This window comes from Hemiscyllium ocellatum, chromosome 8 (assembly GCF_020745735.1).
Source record: "Hemiscyllium ocellatum isolate sHemOce1 chromosome 8, sHemOce1.pat.X.cur, whole genome shotgun sequence".
Lineage (NCBI taxonomy): Eukaryota > Metazoa > Chordata > Chondrichthyes > Orectolobiformes > Hemiscylliidae > Hemiscyllium > Hemiscyllium ocellatum.
The window spans coordinates 47,692,326-47,715,366 of NC_083408.1; the positions used below are offsets into that span (position 1 = coordinate 47,692,326).

The following is a 23,041-nucleotide window of genomic DNA, read 5'->3' on the forward strand; positions in this document are numbered from 1 at the left end:
ATTTCTTTATTCCTCCTGCCAAAATGGACAATTTTATATCGTCCAAAGAATTATATTCTGTTTCCCACACCTTTGTTCACTCGTTTAACTTTCAATTGTCATAACATTTAAGGCTATGCGTCTAGTATGGGAAAGTGAGATCTGGTGTGGGTAATAGGATATTTTGGCTAATGTGCTGAAAGGCTTCTTCAGTACTGTAATGATTTGATCTATAACCCTCCGTAGTCTCACGTCCACTCCACAAACTTATTTTTCCACCTGCCTTTATGTCATTAGCAAACTTGGCAAACCTACCTTCCATCCCTTCAACCAGATGTTTATACGAGTTGTAAACAACGGAGGTTCCAGCACTGATTTCACTGGCACACCACTCACTCCACCTTGCCAAGCTGAAAAAGAATCAGTTATGCCTGCTCTGCATGCCAATCTTCTATTCATGCCAATATTACCACCTACACCATAAGCTTTCATGCTTCACAGTTACCTTTGATGTGTCCTTTTATCAAATGTCTTCTGGAAAATAAGTATAGTTCTTCCATCAGTTTCCCTGCATGTGTGGCCTCCACACAATTTCTCTTCAGAAAACCAGGTTGACTCTGCCTGATTATTGTTGAACTTTGCCCTGTTATAACTTCTTCAATAACAGTTTCCAACATTTTCTCTATAACAGATTTTAAATTAACTGCCCTGCAGTTTGCTTTCTAACTCCTGATTTTGATTGCAGGAGTTACACTTGCTATCTTCCAGTCCTTTCCTGAATTGATGGAGTTGTGGGAAATTAAAACAAATGCATCAACTTTTTCCATTAGGCACTTACATTAAGACACCAGAATGAAGTCCATGAGGATGTAGGTACTTGTCAATTGACAGTTCGGATTACTTTAAAAAGTGCAAAATGGCTAGAAATGTTCCTATTTCTTACAAAGGCTTATGAATGCCAGCATAATTGGTCATTTTCAATTGGCTCATAGTGTAACTATTAGCACAATCAAGGTTGTTCAGTAAGTTCACTGCACCGTCTCATGTTAAACAGTATGCTCTGCGCTTACCCAGGACCAGATAGCTAAGTAGTCACTACTCTATTGTGTAGCCTATTCTGATCAATCAAAAGGATTGATTTTGATATGATCTGCCAACTGTATCTGGCATCACTGCAAAGCATCACTGAAACTCATACTATATCACTCATATCTGACAAGCAGAATGCCTATTTGGCTCAATAGGAGTATCCCGTTAAAGACAAATACCACCCATATGGCTACTGAATAGTAGCATTGTGAAACAGCTAACTACTTGTTGCTCAAATATTATCAAATGTAACTCCACAACTGGACAGGGTATGCTGAACATTTCAGAATTCCAATAACAATCATTTGAGCTCAAAATAAATTAATAAAATAAAAAGCTTCTAAAGCATTGACGTAATATTACAGTTAAAATGCTAATAAAGAAAACAATGTTAAAAAAAGTCAAATATCTTCCAGTAGTTAGAAGTGTGCATTTTTTTTCATCTTTGGTAACAACTTGAATGTGTTATAACTGATTTGGAGATGTTGGACTGGGATTTACAAACTTAAAAATCACACAACACCAGGATATAGTCCAACAGGTTTATTTGGAAGCACTAGCTTTCTAAGTGCTGCTCCTTCATCAGGTGGGAAGGAGCAGCGCTTTGAAAGCTAGTGCTTCCAAGTAAACATGTTGGACTATAACCTGACGTCGTGTGATTTTTTTAACATTTTATAACTGATTTCAGTGACAGGAGCTCCCTCTAATGGTTAATTTAACAACTGCATTCCATGCATGGTGTCATAACTTTAAACCTGTTAAAAAGCACCTTTAAATGTAATGACCATCACAAAGTACAGTAGTCCCCCTGCACTGGCAGGGGATACATTCCAGGACCTAGTGCGCAAGGCCGAAGTCACAAATAGGAGCTAATCCGTTCATTTAAAATGGCAAATTTACCTTCCTGGTAGCCTCCTGGTGCCTGGTTCTGGAACATTTCCTTTTTACTGTTTGGGCCACAGGCAACCATTGGTAACTGAAACCCCGGAAAATGATTTCACTGACACGCGGGGGGGGGGTCGCCCTGTATTCCACAGCAACATTATAAAATTAGATAAAACACTTAAATACTTGAGATGCTCGGGCCAATGTTCAAGAGCATGGTCAAGGAGGTAGGGTTTTAAGGAGTGTTTTAAGAGACTAAAGTAAGGTGGAGGTAGAGCTGCTTTAGGGACAGTATGAGGGGAACAATATGGATTTGTTTTCCAAATCATTCATTCATAACGACGTTTTTGATGTCTCAGCCAGCTTTTGTTGCTTATCCCAAAGAGCAGTTAAGAATCACATTGTTGTGGGTCTGGAGTCACACAGGCCAGACCAGGTAAGGATGACAATTTTCTTCCCCCCAAAAAAGGACATTAATGAACCAGATGGGTTTTTATAATAATTGAGAGTGGTTTCATGGTCATTAGACTCAATTCCTGATTTTTATTGAATTCAAATTGTACCATTTGCCATGGCGAGATCCCAATCTGGGTCCCGAGAACATTACTGGAGTTTCTGGATTAATATCCCAACGATAACCCCACGAGGCCACCACCTCCCCATAAAATAAAAGAGATATCACAATGACTGCATGGGGGAAGAGATCACATGACTTTCTCTCTCTCTCTCCCCCTCTCCTTTCAACTGGTATTCAGTTCTGATTATTGGAGAATGATAGTTCCCCTGGGAGTGCAGCCAAATTGAAACTCACATTAATGGTTCAGCTGCACAGTTGAGTAGTGGGGTGGGGATCAGATAGGACAGGTTAGAAAAAAAAAGAGGAAAAGCAACATCTGTAGTGACAGGCATAGACAAGCATTTCATCAGCTGTGGATATTAATTAAAGATGATAGATGACAGAACAATTAGTGGGTGAGGTTAAAAAAAACAAGTCAGTCATATGGGTTGAACCGAAGAGCAAAGTAGATACAAATCAAACTGCTAGTGGGGTATAACAGATTCCTAAATTGTCATCTAGAACAGTAAATACGTCAGCAAATCTCAAGAGGTGCAAACACAACAAAACTGAAATAAAAGGGCATTTCAGCTATCCCATTATTTACTGGGACACAGTGTGAAAGACAGAGTTGTGGGCAGAATGCTTAATGAAAGTTATCCAGAATGCGTTTACCAATATGTAGCAATTCCAACATGACACAGGACAACTGGGGACTAAGCGTTAGTTTTGAGGACAAAGCTGGCAAGTGGAAGTGATCTTAATGAGCACAAACCAAAAGGAGAAAAGTACTCAACTCAGGCAAGTCTAATTTTGCGGTGCTTCTCCAGTACATTGTGTTTTGTTCCAAAGCAAGTACATCCCATTACACATGGTGGAACAAACAACTCCAGAGTTCCATGGAGGTCAAGGAGCGTAAAAGGAAAGCATATGACAAATACCATAAACTTAACACTTCAGAAAGCCTAGAGGAACATAGAAGTGTTGGCATAAACATATAAAGTTAGGAAGTCAAGTACAAAGCATGTTCAAATACCAGTAAATAAAATCAAGGAAAATAAAGCTTTAAAAAAATAAAGCACTAAATAGCAAAATGGTAACCAAAAAAAGGGCCTATTAAAGAACTCAAGGATAAATCGTATTGTTTGGAAGGAAATTTGTAGTTATTAATGATTAATTTGTATTGTGTTTTTGCAAACTAGACATGACAAATGTTGCAATCTGGGAGGAATATATTAGATTAAGTGTCATAATGATATAAAATAAGCATTATTGATTTTTTAGATTTGTTTATCCAATTCAATACCTAGAATTTTCATGGCCTGAAACAGCTTTAAAAAAGCAGCAAAACACTATCTTAAAATGACCACAGGCTTCACCTTGGGAAACCAAGGTGGGTTAGACCACAGTAACCCTAGCTAAAATTAACATTTTACAAAAGACAATGAAATCAGCCAGCAAGATCCCCTGGGAAGTGTAAAAAGGCCCTCATCTTCTGTTTTGATTTATATCTTTAGATAAATCGTCACATATTGGACAATAGGCTTCTTAATTGTAGGCCAGATTCTAAAAACAACTTTGCAGATGGAAGATACAGGCTCATTTGTATTTCAAGAAGGTGCTTTGGCAAAGAGCAAAGATGAAACTAAGGATGCAACACTGATGACAGGCCAAGAACTCACTTACTCACTCAAACAAAACAAAAAGCTCCTGGTGACATTACTACTGCACGCACTCGAGAGAGAGAAAAAAAAAGAAAAAATATTAAATCGATCCAATATTTTTGGCCAAAAATCTGGAATTTTCCATACATCTCCTGTAGAAGTCGACCCAAGCTCTTCAGGCAACAGATCAACATTTAAGAGTCAAGGTGTTATCCTGTACATAAATGCTATGATGAGGAAATGAACTTTTTTTTCGTGGTATTAGGTGTTTTGATGCACAATTCACACCAACATTAGGGTACAGATTTCTTAAGTTCATTATTGAACGAACACTATAATTAGTGTGACACAAAATTTACCGCATCATCATTTCCTGTATTAGACACACCTATATGCACTTACTTCACTATAAGCACAATGCAGTTGTTGACAACTTCTCATGGATACAATGGTCAGTGAGACTGTAGGAGAGTCGAATGTCTAATTTTTTAAAATCTGAAATTAAAATGCTAATTTGAAAAACAAAAACAGTAGGCAATAGAAAATGGAGGGAAATGGAAGAATTGTCTGCGAACATTTAAGATGCATCAGGTCTGAGTAGGTGACAACCTCCCCTTGTGTGCACCTCAGTTCCCCTGTAGCACTCATGGAATTACCATGACTCATTTTTTTTCTTTATTCGTTTAGAGATCAATTAGGCTTCTGCTCATATGGTATTTTGGACCATGAATTTTAGCCCCTATCTTGTTGTATCCATGTAATACTCTACCTCAAATTTAACCTTAAAGATTGTCTAAATAATTCAGCAATTACACTGGTATACACGATAATTAAAAAAGAAACACATCGGAAGTTAAAAGGATAACTACAATATTTCCTGTCATCAACTAAACAACTGGAATGTCAGGTTAAAACCTTGCACCTCAACAATGCCCTATCAACTTTAAACAATGTTCCTTTCCCTTCCTGGACACAATACTTTTTTGAGACACTGAATGGATGCCAGGCACTTGGCCTTGGTGTCTTTATTATTTTTTCTCCGGTTTAGCTGGTAATAAACATGCTCCCTTGCTCTCTCTCATGATTGACTCCTTACTACAAGAGTAGAAAATACTTAACTACTTTGCAATTAGGAAGAGATCTAGCCCAGTGTTTAAAAAAATAAATGTATGTCACGGACAATTTTGGAGGGTGAAAAGAGGGCAACTGATTCACTCCTTCTCACCTGATCAAGACAACAGAAAGAGAGAAAGTTATTGGGAGAATTAACTCTCCAGAGCTTAGGATAAAATTTCATCTGGACAAAGGAAACAAGACAATAACAAAACTTTTGGATATTTTCAAATCCTATGGATGCAGATGTTGAGCTGGAGAACTGAAGAGTCACACAAGAAGGCCATACAAAATCCAAGTATTTCTTTATGTCTTTTTTATTCACTACATGTCTAAAACTTTTCCATTTAAAAAAAATTGACTGGTCATAGCTCCTCAGAACCCTCCAACATTTCCAAAGTAAAACACTTTCATAATCACATTCTCATAGAAAAAGCAAGTTTCAACAATTAACATGTAAAAAAAAGATTTTTGTTACAGTAGTAAACAGTTTCTATCTTAGGTCTTATATCTATGAGCAGTCTTAAAAAAAGTCTTCAATTATCTACCTTAAAAAGGACATCATGGTGCATTTCTTTCTCAATTGAATAGATAAAATAATCAATTTACAGTTGCAGGTTCAACATTCACACTCTACTATTGTGACAAATGAATGTAACTAGAGGAGTTCATTCGTTATACAAGCATCACAAATAGATTGCAATACCCATTCAGTACCGTTTATATCCTCCTCTTCCATAGTTTCCCATATCTCCATAGCCACCTCTTCCTCCATAACCACCTCTTCCTCCATAGCCACCTCCACTTCCATGACCACCACCTCCACCCCAACCACCACCTTGGCTTCCTCCACCCCCACCCCAACCACCACCTTGGCCTCCTCCACCCCCACCCCAGCCTCCACCCTGGCCACCCCCACCCCCCCAGCCTCCACCCTGACCACCCCCACCCCAGCCTCCACCTTGGCCACCTCTCCCTCCACCACCCCTGCCACCACCCCAACCACCTCCACCACGCCCCCCACCTCGCCCTCCATCTTGTCTCTTCTGCCACGGTGGCATCTCTGGTGGTGGTGCTTCTATCTCAGATGGCCGACCTCCTCGATCAGGCACTCTTCCCATCATGACCTGTCAAAGAAAACCACAATGTGGGGTCAAAGCAGCAGAGCATGTTTCTTTTAAAAACTGACCATTTGCTGACCTTTACAGATAATATGTTCTCACATAGATTTACTAACTTGGAATGGAATATAAATGAGAAAAGAACTACTGCCACATTGTGGCCTTTCATTGAGAATGAGGGAAGCTACAGAATAAGACACGAGAACTGGTACAAAACCCTATGACCGGAAATGTTTTATTTGTTAAAAGATAGCTGCATGTTTTAGCACTAGAGCTTTAGCTTTGAAGAACTAATTGTCAACTATTTGTACAATTACCAAGTGACTTTACTGACATAAAAATGACAAAAGATGAGGTAGAGCTTTACAAGAATTTAATTCCTTCCAGTCAAACCTCTTCACCTATTGCTTTGTGTAACATATTTTTTTAAAAAAGTCAAATGCCAAAAAAATTTAGTCATTATATACTTTTGAGCCAAAACGAGAAACAAATTGATAGTCTAAGGAATGCACATGGTAGGCAACTGAAGGAAAATGTCATACCCGCAGAAGCAGAAGTAGCTCGGCCAAACTTGGGACACATTAACACATCAAAACACTGAATCTCCCCAACCTCAAAAACTTAACACACACATCAAGGGGCAGTGTTTCAAAATGCTTCAAGCACAGTTTTCTTTAAAGTGTGATATCTAAATGCAGTAGCAATCTACTTCAATCAAGAAGAGTTATCATTTAAAAAAAAACTTATTCCTAGATGTATTAAGAGAGATGAAGAGTTGACCAGCACACTGGGCAAGCTCACCACAACATGTGAATGCAACCATCCTTCCAAGCTTTATTCAAAGCCTGCCAGTTTCGGCACTGAGGCAAAACTACCACAATAACATCAAGAACAAACTTAAATCAATTTAATGTAAGTGTTCCAAATCAGAAAGAAATGCAGACTCACTTTCTTGGGAATGCAATTTTTTAATGCTCGTTTTTCTCCACTTACTTGGACGAGATAGATAAAAACAAAAAATTAGAGAAGGAGAAGCAGCAAATTGTCTACCAATGACTAGAATTGCAAAATCTACGAAATCATCCAAGTAGCTATAGGTTTGATGTTATAGAAGTTTAGGTATACAGTAAGATCCAATGCAGTCTTTACCTTTGGTGATTAAAATGAAAATATTCTTTAAGTATCATGTTGACACTATACACTAAAAACAGCCATCTAGACCTTGATGTTCAACTTGCTTATCTAACACACTGCTCAAACCTTTTGGCAACACTCATTTATCACTTTTAGTGCTTACACACTATGTTCTTCTGAACATAAACACATATTCATCTGAAACATTAACTGACATTTTTCTTTTCAAATGCGGATGGAAGGCAAGCTTCCATTCTGCACTTAATCAAAAATATACAATTATATTCAGAATGCCTTACAATGTGATGTGCTACTTTGCAAGTTTGTGCAATACATCAGAAATGGTGTGTTAGGCCCCCCACTCCCAGGCCCCAGAAAAGCCAGTGCAAGCTGGTTACTCATTCAGCTGCAAGATTTTTTGCTGCTGAGAGAAGCAATTTTCATCCAAAGCTCAGACAATTAGATGCAGTAAAGGGAGAATGGCATAAAAAAAAACCCAAATGTAATGAAAATGCTAACAAATCATTGATTAATTTAAATGAATTGATAAATGAACTACTTTGTGTATTCATTTGCTGCCTGTGTGTACCTATATTATACCTATATTATACCTGTAGCATGTAGCTATATTTATCAGTGTTCAAACTGTGAAAATGGGTCAAAGCTGCAACCGGGAGCCAAATAGATGCAAGTCTTAATTTTATAATATTCATATTTTGATTATAGTTGCAATTGCATTTACAAGCGACTTACTAATTGTATCCCTGGAATAGATATGAAATTCTCAGTGTTCAGAGTATTTTCTACTTAAAGAATGGCGAAACATTCTCTTGTTAACCTTTCCGTGTCTGGAAGGAGGAACTATCAGATGTAGAATACTTTTCCTGACAAAGCAAGCTATCACCAGAAATATTATTAGTCCAGTAACAAAACCACTAATACTTTGAATTCCTTCAGTTGACTGCCATTGTACTAAACAGAGATTTCAGAATTTTGACGATCCCTTGAGCGATGTCACCAGGAATACCTTAAAGGTCTAACTGTTGTAGCAGATTTGTGGGACGGGCTCTGGACAATGTGCTGTTATAACAGGCGAAGGATGACCATGTCCCTCACCTCACTCTGGAGGAGGAGGAGGAATGCTGCACTGGTAAAGTGGCCCAGTCATCATTGTTCAATATATCACCAAAGTCTGACCAGTCAACCAGTCAAGATCATGTGGGCAATGACAGTATTCCACAATCCTCACGTTAAACAAAACCATGCATGTTTAGGGTCCATTTGCCAACTCCTGTGATAATGGAGAATTAGCAAAGAAAGGATTGCAAGCCTGAAACTCTCCAGCAAAGTCAATTATACTTGACATCTTTGTCCAAACTATCAATTTCCAGCATCATTTTCATCAGAATCGATTTGGTCAGAACTATGCCAAAGTATGGAATCTCCTAGTTGATTATCTGGATCACAAATCAAGAATTTCAACAGTTCATGGCTCAGGCCAAATAAAATTCAGATGATTAAAAAGAAGAGAGCCAACAATATGTGCAAAGGTTTTTCAAGCCATGAGGGTCATCAAATGGACAAAATCTCCTTTGTTCACAGTACAGCACTTATCTGAAGGATGATAATTTCATCTGTCAACACAAGAAAGAACAACTGATCTAAGATGGCAGTGATCTGAAAGGTCTGCTTTGCTGAGCTCTGCGTCACACTCAAGCAAAGCAAAGTGGTACTTTAACCATCCTCCTCCTCCTCCTCCTCCTCTTCTCCCCAACCCCCCCCTCCTCCTCCTCCTCTCTCTCCCCAACCCCCCCCTCCTCCTCCTCTTCTCCCCAACCCCCCCCTCCTCCTCCTCTTCTCCCCCCCCCCCCCCCCCCCCTCTCCTCTTCGCCCCCCCCCCCCCCCCCCTCCCTCTTCTCCCCCCCCCCCCCCCCCCCCTCCCCCCCCCTCCTCTCTCCCCCCCCCCCCCCCCCCCCCCCCCCCCCTCTTCTTCCCCCCCCCCCCCCCCCCCCCCCCTCTTCTCCCCCCCCCCCCCCCCCCCCCCTCTCCCCCCCCCCCCCCCCCCTCTTCCCCCCCCCCCTCCCCTCCCCCCCCCCCCCCCCCCCCCCCCCCCCCACACTTCAGCTATTTTAGTTAAATTTGACATCAAAACAAGAGAAGAGAATGGAGGAAGTTGAACGCTGGACCACAGTATGAGAGACCATGATCAATTCCTCAAAAGGAGAGGATCCAGGCCCTTGAAAAACAGGTCAGTATCTTAACTGAGCAAGTTGACGACCTTGAAAACAGAGGTAGAAGGAAGAACGCCCGTATTGTTGGGCTGCTGGAGGGAGCAGAAGGCAGTCAGCTAATGAGTTTTTTTTTGAGAGCTGGTTACCACGATTCCTTTGCTTAGAGGCTGAAGCAGGCTGGGATAAGATCGAGACAGCTCACAGAGCTGTGGTGCGCAGGTCAGGTTTGGACCAACTCCCTCGCCCGGTCCTAATGCAATTCCACAAGCAAAAAGCTCTGGAAGCCTCCAGAACACGAGAAAGGGATCCTCAGGCCTTAATTCATGAGGCTTCAAGATTATGTTTTTCCAGAACTTTTCTGTGGCAGTGGTTCAAAAAAAAAGGAAGCCCTTTGATGATATTAAGAGAAGACTGAGGGACTGTGGATTCAGTATTGTGCAGGGTATCCAGCGGTGCTTTGTTTTACTTACAACATTCATTTGACTCCTCAGAAAAAAAATGAAAAACTTTCTGGACTCTAAACTAGGCTGGATAGTTTAATGTACATGGACAATAATGCTTTTCCCTTTTCTTAAAGTGTTGTTGGATTTTTTTCTGATACTAATCAGCATTAATGTATACACGGGAACCAAGCGTGTCAGCAATAATCTGTGTAGGGATTACTGATCTCCCTAGAAAGGCATTTGATCGGGTCGAGTGGCCATATCTTTTCTATACTCTGGAATGGTTTGGTCGAGGTGAAGCCTTTATTAGATGGGTACGGGTCCTTTATGGCAATCCTCTAGCCACGGTTCTCACCATGGTGTGAGATCTAATAATTTTCATATAGGTAGGGGCTGTTGGCAAGGGTGTCTTCCCTCACCATTGCTTTTTATATACCTCTGCCAGCGGATCAATCACCAGTCTGTAGGGATCTTAAAAAGAGCTGCCCCAGAAATGGGATCAAAATCACATAAGATCACATTGTATGTGGATTATGTTCTTTTTTTTTGTCAAACACTGTAGTTTCAGTACCTCATCTGATACAATGTATTAATTCATTTGGTGCCTTTTCAGGCTGTAAGATTAATTTTTCTAAATTGGAGGCTATGCCTACGGGGGAATCTTAGAAGGATACCCAACATCAAGAGTGAATCACGATTTCCCTTTAAATGGTCACAGGGGTGGGTTTTCTTTATTTAGGTGATTTTGTTTCTGCCGTTTTTGATCAGTTATTTAAGGTTAATTTTGTCCACTTGTTTGACAGAATTAAGCAAGACCAAAGATGGAGTCACTTCCACCATCTTGGTTAGGCTGAGTCGCCCTCATTAAAATGAATATCCTTCCTTGTTGGTTATACCCTACACAAATGCATCCTTTGATCTTTCATAGGCAAAATTTCTGGAGATTTAATGGCTGGTTTAGCTCCATTATCTGGCATCATAGGTGGTCCCTGATCAAGCTAGTCAAATTGCAACAGCTCCATAGATTTGGGGTGGGGAGTGGACCTCCTGGACATTAGAAGATACCAACTGAGCTCCCTTTTATCTTTCGAGTGTGACTGGGTCTGTGAGAATCCAGCGTCAATATGGTTAAATATTGAGGCTTCTCAGGTATAATGCCCCCTTATGAGCCGGCTGTTCTTTGACAAAATGAGGATAGTTATGGAATGTTGTCATAATCCAATAATTATTAATACTGTAAAAGTATGAAGCTCAATTCAGCAGAGCAAGGGCAATCTATTCAAACCTATCCACCACTATAGTCAGTATACTGGGTTTTAAGCCAGAGTGATGGATCCTGGGTTTAAACTCGAAGCAGCTAGGGACATTTCCCATTTGGGTAATTTATTTGAAGGGGAAAAAAAAATGACGTGCTCTGATCAAATAAATCCTAAGTATGGATTATCTAATAGAGACCTTTCTCATTTTTTCCAGATTAGGGACTTTATTTAAAAAAGGAACTACACCTTTAATCAACTCGTACAGATCATATATTGAGATGAGGGTGCTTTATGCTACAAGCACTTTCTCAGTTAGCGCTCTATCTGTTGGGGCGTGCCCCCTCAGATGAGGCTGAGCGGCTTTATGAGGTCTGGGAGAGAGAGGTGGGGCTGAGATCTTCTCTGGACATGGGAGGACATTTGTGAAAAACACTAGAAAGATTTTGATCTGTAATAGGAACCATGCCATGCAACTGAAGACCATTTATAGGACCCATCTGGCCCCAGATCACGCCTCAAAATTTAAGACGGGAGTATCCGGAGTGTAAAATAAGCATGGATAATCTCAATCATTGTTTGTGGTCTTGCCACAGGCTTTGTACATACTGAAGGGCTGTGGTAGGAGTAACAGAGGGGGTCTCGGGGACTAAAGTTAAGGTGAACCCAGTCTCCCTTCTCCTGGGCCAGCCCAATTTATCTTCTTTATGCTCATGGGGAAAAAGACACCCTTACTTTCTGTGCAAGGAAAAATGTTCTGAAGTGTTGGGTGTCTGTAAAACCGCCACACCTGTCAGGTTGCCATAAGCTAGTCGTGCAGCATATCCCGCTGGATTTTCTCAACTACAGTGCATCAAAAACGGAATTTTTATATCAGTCATAGCTGCCCTTTTTGAATTACCTGGATGCAGACTTGTCTTCTACGCTAATTAGATCTTTTGTATAGCCATGAAGATTTGATTTAGTAAATCTATTACCGAGAGGGAGAATTTTGAATAAATGACTGCGCAATAAAGGTTGAGAGCTATTGTTTTATTATGCTGTAAAGTTTGATTTATTATTCCTATTCGTTTGTTTAATTTGTTGTGGTGTGTATATGCACACATATAGTTTTGTTCTGTCTTTTTTTTCTTTGAGTAGCGTGGTTGATGTATTGCAATTTTTTTTTAAAAAACCTTCTCCAACAGAAATATCTAGAAAAAGACTGATCAACTGTGTATGCAATATGGCAGCTGACAATTTCTAGGCTACATCTACAAGCTGCAGTAACATCTATGGGTATATTACAATCAGAAAGCTGTAGCAAAAATGGATGAAAAACAACAAAATTCAAAAGTCCTGCATGGTATTCCAGGTAAGTTGGTGGCTTTTTGCTCACATCATTACTAGATGCATTAATCCTGTGAATGAGACAGGAAAAAGAATTCCTTCAAATGCCCAGATTTCACGGATGTCACAATTGTAACAATCTTCAAGAAAGGAGATAGTTTCCACAGTATGATTTATCAAGGTATTTCCCTCTTAGGAAAAAAACCCTGACACTCATTCACATGAATCACTTACTTCCTGAGAGTGAAGAAATTCTCCCAGAGACAATATGCTTTAGATTTCCCAGAGGAATCACTGTCATGGTCTGCATGATCTACAAATCTAAGAAAAACATGAACACCACCACCAGAAACCCTTCGCCGCATTCACCAACCAAAAGCATTTGACTCAGTACATTGTGAGGCTGTGTGTATTATGCTGCAAAGACAGGATGTCCAACAAACTTCAACACAATCCTGCAATTGTTTCATTGATGATTTGATTGCATTTGTGCAAGATCTGAAACTTTCAAACCCAGACCAGAATCAGCAAGGCTGCAAAATTGCACAGATACCATATGTAATCTGACAGTGGCTATTCTTCAAGGGCCAAACGCCCTCTACTGAAAGCATTAGTGAACCCTTTACCCAGAGTTGTCATAACTAAAATGACCACGTTACTGATGACTTCAAAGTTGTTTCCCACTCTGCATTAGACTCAAGCCTTTTTCTATCCTTCTATTCTACTTAGAAGAGACACAGAATATAGAACAGAGCAGCAAAGTATAGGTCCTTCTGCCCTCTATGTTGTGCAGACCTTTTAATCTTATTCTAAGATCAGACTAACCTACATATCCTTCATTGTACCATCATCCACGTACCTATCCACAAGTTGCTTAAATATCCCTTGTGTATGTGGGTGGTGGGTGCGTGAGTGCACTGCCAGCAGTGGTGGTAAAGAACCTACATCTGACATCTCCCCTAAACCTTCTTTCAAACACCTTAAAATTATGCCCCCTCGTGATAGCTATTTCTGACCTAGGAAAGTCTCTGGATTTCCACTCTATACCTCTCATCATCTTGTACGCCTTTATCAAGTCACTTCTCATCCTTCTTTATTCCAATGAGAAAAGCCATAACTCCCTCAAAACTTTCTTCATAAGACAAATCTCCTCTGCATCCACTCTAAAGCTTCCACAACCTTTTTACAATAAGGCGGCCAGGACGGAGTAAAATATTCCAAGTGTGGTCTAACCAGAGCTCTATAGAGCTGCAGCATAACCTCATGGGTCTTACAACTCAATCCCCCTGCTAATGAAAGACAACATACCATAGACCTATACCAACAACATCCACATGCTATGAACAAACAAAATGTCATGGGAAATTACAATGTAAAATTACAATGGGAAACTGAAACTGCCTTTTGAATTGAATGACTCCACAGCACCATCTACAGTAAGGCAGCATTTTATATATGCAGTCAATTTCCAAATTAAAAGGTTATGTTTAAATCAAAAGCCCTACCTTATTAATGGCGCAGGATGTCCGTTCTCTTAAGGAACCACTGCTGGTCTTTAAAATCCTGGATAAATCCGCACGGGCTGCCAAGAGGTGTGCCAGTGTTACAGTAGATCCCTGGGACAAAGTGTGCCTTTTTGGTTGATACACTTTTGCCATATTATCTGTATTTGCCTAAAAAGTAAAACTCCATTATTCTTGTTTTAATTGACATATTTTCTTCGCAACAAGGATAGGACTCCTTTCCAGTATATTAACACTGATTGTTCTATTCAGTGGGAAGGCTGACCAGTTAAACTGGAAACAACTTATATACAATTTCGATAAGAACAACACATTTTATTGATCAGATTTTACAGATGACCATGATATCCCAACCGAGAGGTGTAATTTAAATCGACAGACTGGACCTCAGCAAAGCCTGAATTATTGTTTCTCCATATGTAGAGGCGGACAAAAGACTGAAAATTACAATTCCAAAGGTGCTCCTTGATGTGGATAAGAAATGTCCTGAAAAGATTTGAGTAGAGAATGAGAGAGCAGAATCCAAGTCTGGGTAACCACTACATATTTGCAATTGAATAGCAAAGTAAATTTTCCAATTGAAGCAATCGGGAAAAAAAAATTGACTTTTTCAGGTGGGGTTGTACTACAAATTTTTCAGGATATCAGTAACTACTGAAAGGATCAGTGTGGTGTTGAAAACATCTATACGCACTAGGTCACCACACAGGAAATGGGTTAAGGAAGCAGTGAACCTTTTAGGACCACGTGGGAACAAAAGCAGTTGTAAAATAATGAGAGCGAGATTAAGGAGGCAAAACCAAATACAACCTCAAACCCCTCAGATATAAAAATCCATGACACTATTTCAAAGAAATGACCTGTGTTTTGGTCATTTCCCATACATTTAACAAATATTAACAGATGATTCTGTTGATCATTTACCTCGCTGGTATTTGAGAGACCTTGCAACTGCAAAACTGCCTCCTCTATTTATAACATACTTAATAGGCCCCAAGTTCTAAAAGTGTAGTCCAATATTCCTGAGGTCAGTAAAGGCATGCGTTGCCGCTGTTATTGGATGTTATAACGTAGTAGCAAAAATGTAGAGCTGAATTGTCAGCTTGTTGATGGAAGCATTTGGAGTGTGTTCTTGGTCTCGTGAATAAGCATGTGTGCAATATAAGAAAATGCTGTGACTCACTCATACTTTGTCTCAGAATATCACTTAAAGGGATAAAAACCTCAGAAATATGCAGCCAAATGAAGTTAGACAAACAAAATTAGCTTAGAAGAGATTTTCAATATTTTGTTAAAATGGCATCACGTCGAAGTAGTGTAACCAAGAAATTGTTAAAGAAACAGAATGAGTGGAAACTAAGAGATAAAAGACACTTTAAAGGTTTCTATGGGTATGTAAAATGATTAACGAAAGTAAACGCGAGTGCATTAGGAGTTGTAGAAAACAAAAATTCTCGAAATAGTGGGAAACCCAGGGTCCATGTAAATGAGAAACCAAACAAAGATGAGGAAAAAAATAGGACAGGTGAAATTAATGGGTCAAAAAGTGAGAAATCCCCTTGATCCAATAGCCTAACTAAAGGGTTTTTATTTTAAAAAATTGCTACAAGAGCTAATGGATGCATTGTTTTTGATCTTCCAGATTTCCCTAAATTCTGGATTGCAAGGTAATAAACATAGCCCTTTCAGGACTTGTGTTGGTGTGATGTAATCCCGATTGAAGTCCCACCTGCTCCAGAAACATCTCCATAAAATCACTCCATAGATTGAGGAGATAATATAAAAAATACTTCAAGAAAGTAGGAAGGAAGAATATATATATACCTAGAGAAAGGCCAATTAACTGGACTTCATATTTGTAGGAAGAAAGTCAGATTATTATTAGGAACGTGTCAGCAGAGTACTTGGGAAAATCACAATACAATTAGACTAAGTCTGTGTGGATTTATTAAAAGGGACGAGTATTTGACAAATCATTGAGAGCTTTTCTTTTTGGAGGTTGAAGAAGTTTTTTTTTTAAAAATAGCAAGACCAGGAAATGAATCCCGAGACACCTCAATGCCATTGTATACAAAACACAGTTCACATGGGTACAGCAAGCAATTAGGAAAGCAAATATTATGTCAGTCTTAATTATAAAATGGATTGGACTATCACCACCTGATGTGCTGAATGGAATCCCTTGGTAATATGAAATATTCATTCAACACCAACTTACAATACACATTATATCAAGCAGCAGTGCAAATTCTTAATCTTAGGTGACACATCACAGAATATTGTTCGCAACCCTTTAATCATCTTGGGCAGACAACTCACCAGTATCCAGATGATTAGTCAATATCTCATCACTGCAATGTGCAAAATGCATTGCAGGATAATGATAGCACTTAGGGAAATAGCAGAGACAGAACGCAACAAACAATGAGAGGAATGCATTTGCCCACAGTCTCGCACATTGTCGTCGTTACACAGAATATTAGGAGAATAATTTTTAAAAAAAAGGAGAAAGGAATGTGATAAAGACACACACTGCTTAACTACATATCTTCAAAAACCTGACCTGCGTGCTCTTTTCCAGAGTGACCTGCTAAGCCAGTCACTCTCAAAGGGGAAACATGAAGCCAGAGAATAACTCCTCCCTCCAAATTTTCCTACCCCATCTAATGTTAGGCATCATGGATTTTGCCTAAAACTTTACTGGTCCTGAGATTCCAGTAAAAGGTTGAATCTAAACATCAGGAGCATAACTTAAATTCAGTTTCAAAGTAAGCGTCAACACGCATATATTTATAACTTAGTCAGAAGGCAACAATAATAAAGTAACCACTCAAATGATAAAATCTTAATTTCTTTGCTTTAACACATTCACTGCCAAGCACTTATTTCATACTTCAATGTTGCTTCAAATCACAGTTTGTTCCTCAGTGCACAACCAGAGTTCCTAAGTTTTTAAAGTTAGAATACAGAGTTTGGGAGTTACAAAAGCAATTTGAAGATAAATTTTATTCTGTATCTTTAGATCCTTACCTTGGCTTTGTCTGACCACCCAAATGACTGGATAGTCACATCTAAACGTTTGATTAACATTCTTCTGCGCACTTCATATTCATTTGTGAGAGCATCATTTATTGCCGTGAGCTTTTCCTAGGCAGAAAGAAGGTGGTTACTATCTACTGAGAAACAAATCAGTTTTATAAAATATCAATGCACCAGCTGCAAGTTCCAACTTCAGCTCAGCTGAGCTTTTAATCTATCCAAACAGTGTTCAAAATTGTTTTTAACAAAAACCAACTGATAATCAATGCGTGTGATCCTCCCACAATTGCACTTAATAACTATCCTCCACACTCAGAAGATGGTCAGTGTTCTTTTTGAACAGCTGCAGTTCTTGTGATGGTACTGTACAAAAGGTGTTCTTAAATGGAATTACTTAAAGCTTACCACACATTTAAAATCAAGTATGGCACTCAAGTTATTATAAAATACCTTAAAAATAAATCCCAAGGCCTTTACAGATGAGAAAAGACATTCAATCTACTAGAAAGATATTCCATCTTAACATTTTCTATACCATACAATCTTTTAAGTTAGCTCAGTTGGTTAGATGGCTAGCATGTGGTTGATGAAAACAGCAGCAGCATTGGTTCTATTCCTGTTCTGGCTAAATCCCAGACATGTCATTACTGGGCAAGTCAGACTCTGGACTGAAATCTGGTTTGATAGATCAGTTTTTTAAAATAAAAAAAGAGTGGCAGTTTTGCATTGAAATATAAGCATGCAATGTTGCAGATTTGGTTTCATCATTAAAACAGAAGCTTACTACACAAAAGGAATCCAGCTAAAATTGAAATAATTTCTGCACATATTCCACACTCCAGCCTAGATAGTATGCTCTTGCTGATCATTTTGAACACTATTACTAAAATAAAGATTTAAATGATTTACAATTATTTGTGGAAAAGCAGCAACAAAAATAGAATTCAAAGCACCATTGAAAAAAAAAAGACAATGTAATTAAAAGATAGAGAATTAAAAAGATGCAACAGAATCAATAAATAGCACAGATCAAAAAAAAGGGGTCAAATACAGAACAAAGAATACAACAGCTTCCATTGGCTAGGTCAGTTTTAGACTCAAAGCTGCCACTGACCATTACTTTGAGATACCATATACAGGTGCTATAATGGATATCTGTTGCAGGTTAAAAAAAAGTAACTTTTCCATGTAGGGAGTGATTAAGATCTGGTACACAATTGATCGAGTGCATACTGGAATGAGATTAGTAATGGAAAAATGCTGTTATTTGAAAAAAGGCACAATCTGGAACATTCTGGGGAGAAGGCAGGGAAATGGAACAAAATGGCACACACATTTGGAGAGCTGGTGCAGACATGATCGGCTGAAAGGCCTCCTCTGTCAGTGCAATACTTTTGAGATCCTAAATAATCTAATGGGTACGCTAGGTTAGGTGAATTCAAATATAAAAACGACCAAAGGAGTGTTATGAAGGTGTAAAGAGTACTGTACCTTTAAGAGAGTTGAAGGACTTAGCAAGGACACAGAGTGCTGGAGAATTTACAATGTAACATTTGGTTGAGCAGCTAGCAGTACCTGGACTGCTATGTGAAAAAGAACAATTCAAATTTGACAATCTTAATTTAAGCCCCAAGATACTCCAAGCAAGTTTGAATTTGGTATTTTGACAATATTAAAACCAGTGAAATGATTCGATGCTTTGGGGTATAAGACCAGGAAAAATTGACCAGTTGGAAGAGAACTGCCAAAAGACCAGCAGATGTAGGCTACAAGTAAGAACTTTGAGAGGAACCTGTCTGGAGAAGGAGTTTGCACAGGAAAAAAAGATTGACACCGACCTAGAGAGTAAATCTAGAGAAGATTCAACAGCTGGCTGGTTTTGAAATGTGAATTTTTCTGTAAATCTTAATCGGGAGGTTTAATCGGATCAGTACTGTAGAGGGTAAGGTAAAAAAATAGGTTGGATAAATGAGTTGAAAATAGTTAGTTAGCTATTCTCTCTGTTAGACTTAAAAACTAAAGTTGTTAAATTTTTACTTTAAATAGGTACTTTTGGGATAGTTCTTTGCCTCTCGAATTTTAACAGATTACAGCATGGGTTAAATCATTTCTATGTTGCAGGTTTAAATTAGCGAGGGAGGGGAGGTTTAATCACATGTTGTAACAGGAGACCGTGTAAATCTAATTTTTTTGAATCATTTCGATTTCAATACTTGTAAAAAAAAACAGTTGATTCAGCCTATAGTGTACAATTGGAATGGAGACAAGAAACCAAAAAAAAGAGAAGAGCAATGTTTATGGTAAAAACTGTGGAATTTTTTTTCTCTTGAACAATACTGGGCTCAGTAGTTAAACAACTGTAAATAAAGTATCATAACGTTAGCGAAAATCCTTACAAAAGGTTCATTTTTTTTTAGAAATGAAGCCAATATAAAACGATCATTGTTCTAGCAGGAGTGCAGCGAAGATTAATGTCAGATGTTGCATGTAAGCTTGGCAGAGAAATCAAATCTAGAGTGCTAAAAAAAACTGCTTCACCTTTTTTCAACACATGCTTTTATATTACTTTGGACTGAATCTCTGGACTGAATCTCAGAATAGTTATGGTACAGAAAGCAGCCATTTGGCCCATGTCTGCCCCAGTTCTCCAAATAAGCATCTTGACTTAGTACCCATAATCCTGCCTTCCCAGTAATCTGCACATTATAAATAATAATCTAAAGTCTCAATTAAACCTGCTTTCATCACTTCCAGATATTCCAGGTACTAACAACGCTACATGAAAAAGTTTCTGTTCAGATCACATTTACTTGCTTTGCAAAATCACTTAATCTGTGCCCTCTTGTTCTTGATCCATTTTAGAGTAGAAACAGTTGTTCCCCATCTGCTCTGTCCAGATCTCACGATTTTGAAAACTTAAAACAAAATGTCCAGTCAAAGAAAAACAGTTCCAACTTCTCAAGATTCATGTTCATAACTGCGATTTCACATCTTGGGACCATTTTTATAAACTTCAATACTCTGTCCAACATATTCACATCTGAAGTGCGATGCCTAGAACTGTACACAATATTCCAGCTGTAATCTAAATAATTCCGTGCAAGATAAAGCACAAAATCCCTGCTCTTGTAAAACCAAAATCCTGGGATCAGAAATAAAAACTTGTCAGAGAAACTTAGCATGTCTGGCAGCGTCGGTGGAGGGAAACAAATAATAGTTTGTGTTCAATGACAATTCTTGGCAACAGAACAGTTCTGAAGAATAGTCACTGGATTAGAAATGTTAACTCTTTCTCCCTGTTCTAGTGTGCCACTATTAAATTCTAGTATACTATATATTTCATAAACCAATCTCTCCACGGGCCCAGCACCTTTAATGACTTGTATATGTACACCCAGGCCTCTGTTCTTGCACACCCTTTAAAGTCCTGCCATTACCTTACTGGACTTCACATAATACCTACTCCCTGCCCATTCCACCAACTTGTTAATGTCCTTTTGAAGTTCAACATCGTCCTCCACTCAATGCATCCAAGTTTTGTAATTTCTGCAAATGTTGGAAAATTGACCCTCTCCTCTAAAACCGAGATCATTAATATAAATCAAAGAAACCAGTCCCAATAAAAATCTCTGCGAAATACCACTAAAAACATTTCTTCAGTTTGAAAAACTATTCATCAACCATTACTCTGTTTCCAAGCACATGGCCAGTTTTGTATCTAATCGCTACTGTCCCCTTTATTTCATGAGCTATGAACTGTGAACTGATCTGTATTGATATGACAGCAGATCAGATGTGAAAATTGGCATATAATACTGAAGACAGATAAAGCAGAAAATAATAGCCTGGATTGCATTTGATTTGTGGTTTGGTTCCACTTTAGAATAAGTGGAAATGCATCTTTGGGTAACTTGTGCCCAGTTCTGCTATAGGGAGGATCTACTCTACTGATGAGTGAACAAGTAAGTTTCAACAAAACACAATTTTGTATTCTGCATTTCAAACCTAAGTCCACCTATAACTGGTGGAGACCATTCCTTCTCTCAGCACATGATTCAAGGTCACCATCCTGTCACTGTAAATGCCATTCTCTCATTACACTACATATTATCCCTCCACCGACTCAAGTAGGATTTATTTTTCTGAAGTACTTCAAAAAGTTTAATTAGCTTAAAACAATTTACAATTCTGTTTCTCCACCAAGTCCAAATTTCACAGTTCCAACTCTTTGTGGAGTTTGTTCAGCTCTCCTATGTTCTGTTCTTCATCTTGTCATTGTTGTTAAACTGCCATAGACTTCAAATCAGTTCTTTAATTCCATTACTACGCTGAGACAATTAATGGAATCTTCTTATTGTAGAACTCGAAATACTCAAACTCATCTAACAATCCCTAAATTTCATAAGAGCTTTTTTGATTCTCCTAAACATTTGAACAAGATGGGATCATGGCTCTCCTGTTAATCTGTTAGGAATGAATGAGTCTTCAAATGTTTCTAATTTTAGCACACTTCACAACTATTTGAGGTATCCTGCAGTTTCTCAGAAGCTAATACATTTTGTTATGGCTGATGAAAATAGTTCCATCTATGAAATTCGCAGCGAGTCTGGAGTAACTGCTTGATCAGCCATATCTCTTGTGCCTATGATCTGTATTTTACTTATGACATGCAGGAGCTGCAGGAATTCTGATTCATCATCCTATTGTAGATTTCATCTTTATTTTCAGAAGAAAAAGTTAAACAAGTCTGCGCGCACACATTCATATGGGGGAAAAGCAGCGGACACTCACGGCAAAATACACTAACAAATGTTCCCACTAAGCTACACAGCAGCCAGGAAGCTTCACAGGTGTTGATCAGGGTGCCGAACAGAGCTTCTCTCTGGAAGCTGCTGTCATACAGGGACTTCTGAGATTCACCCAGACATAAAACTAGGAGGGAATAAAATCAGAAATTGCTGGAAAAACTCAGGTCTCACAACTCTGTTTTCTCTCAAAGCTAACTTTTTGGGTAAAGTGACCCTCCTTCAGAACTGGTTGTAGCTAGGATAAATGTCGATATATACTGAAGATGGGATGGAGCAAAAGATAGGTGGAGATACAGAGAGAGAAAAGCAGTTTGACAGACAAAAATGCGTAAAGGTCAGCCTTAGAGAATGAATAGTTGCTAATGGGTACCACTAGTAGCTGTGTTTTTTTTTGTAGTAGCCCATGTCTGGTGTGCACTGGAACATATAAAATATGTATATGTCTAAATGTAAATCAGCCTGTACACTAACACAAGATAAATGTAACCCATACAAAGGACAGTGTGCGAAATATGGCCCACTAAAGCTTATGTAATAACGGTAAGTCCTTCTAGGAACTCAGCCACTAGTGGACCCATTAACAACTATTCATTCTCCCAGGCTGACAGTTACCCATTCTATTCATCTTCCTTCTAGGAAATTTAAGATGGCAGAAGGTTTCTAAACAGAGGAGAAAATGTATACAGAGGAACCTCGATTATCCGAAAATCGGATTATTGGAAGGAGATCTCGTGGTCCCGATAGAAACATTACATCAAAGATGTGCTTTCAACAGTGGTCACGTCTTTCGTTTACAATGATTAAACAGGCATAGTCTCCAAATGACTGACCTCCTGCCCTCTCTTTCACCCCACACATTCCCTGGAGTTCT

At 38.9% G+C, this 23,041-nt stretch overlaps 1 protein-coding gene across 1 annotated transcript in view; it reads right to left on the minus strand.

Annotated features, from left to right (window-relative positions):
* Window positions 1-5,587: 5,587 nt before the first annotated feature.
* Window positions 5,588-23,041, minus strand: part of fam98b (family with sequence similarity 98 member B) — a 35,627-nt gene continuing 18,173 nt past the window's right edge. Inside the window, exons 6-8 of the mRNA XM_060828370.1 lie at window positions 17,354-17,470; window positions 14,306-14,473; window positions 5,588-6,413 (exon numbers count right to left, since the gene is read on the minus strand). Coding sequence (XP_060684353.1) covers window positions 5,997-6,413; window positions 14,306-14,473; window positions 17,354-17,470 — 702 coding nt within the window. The 3' untranslated portion in view covers window positions 5,588-5,996. The remainder of the gene's footprint in view (window positions 6,414-14,305; window positions 14,474-17,353; window positions 17,471-23,041) is intronic.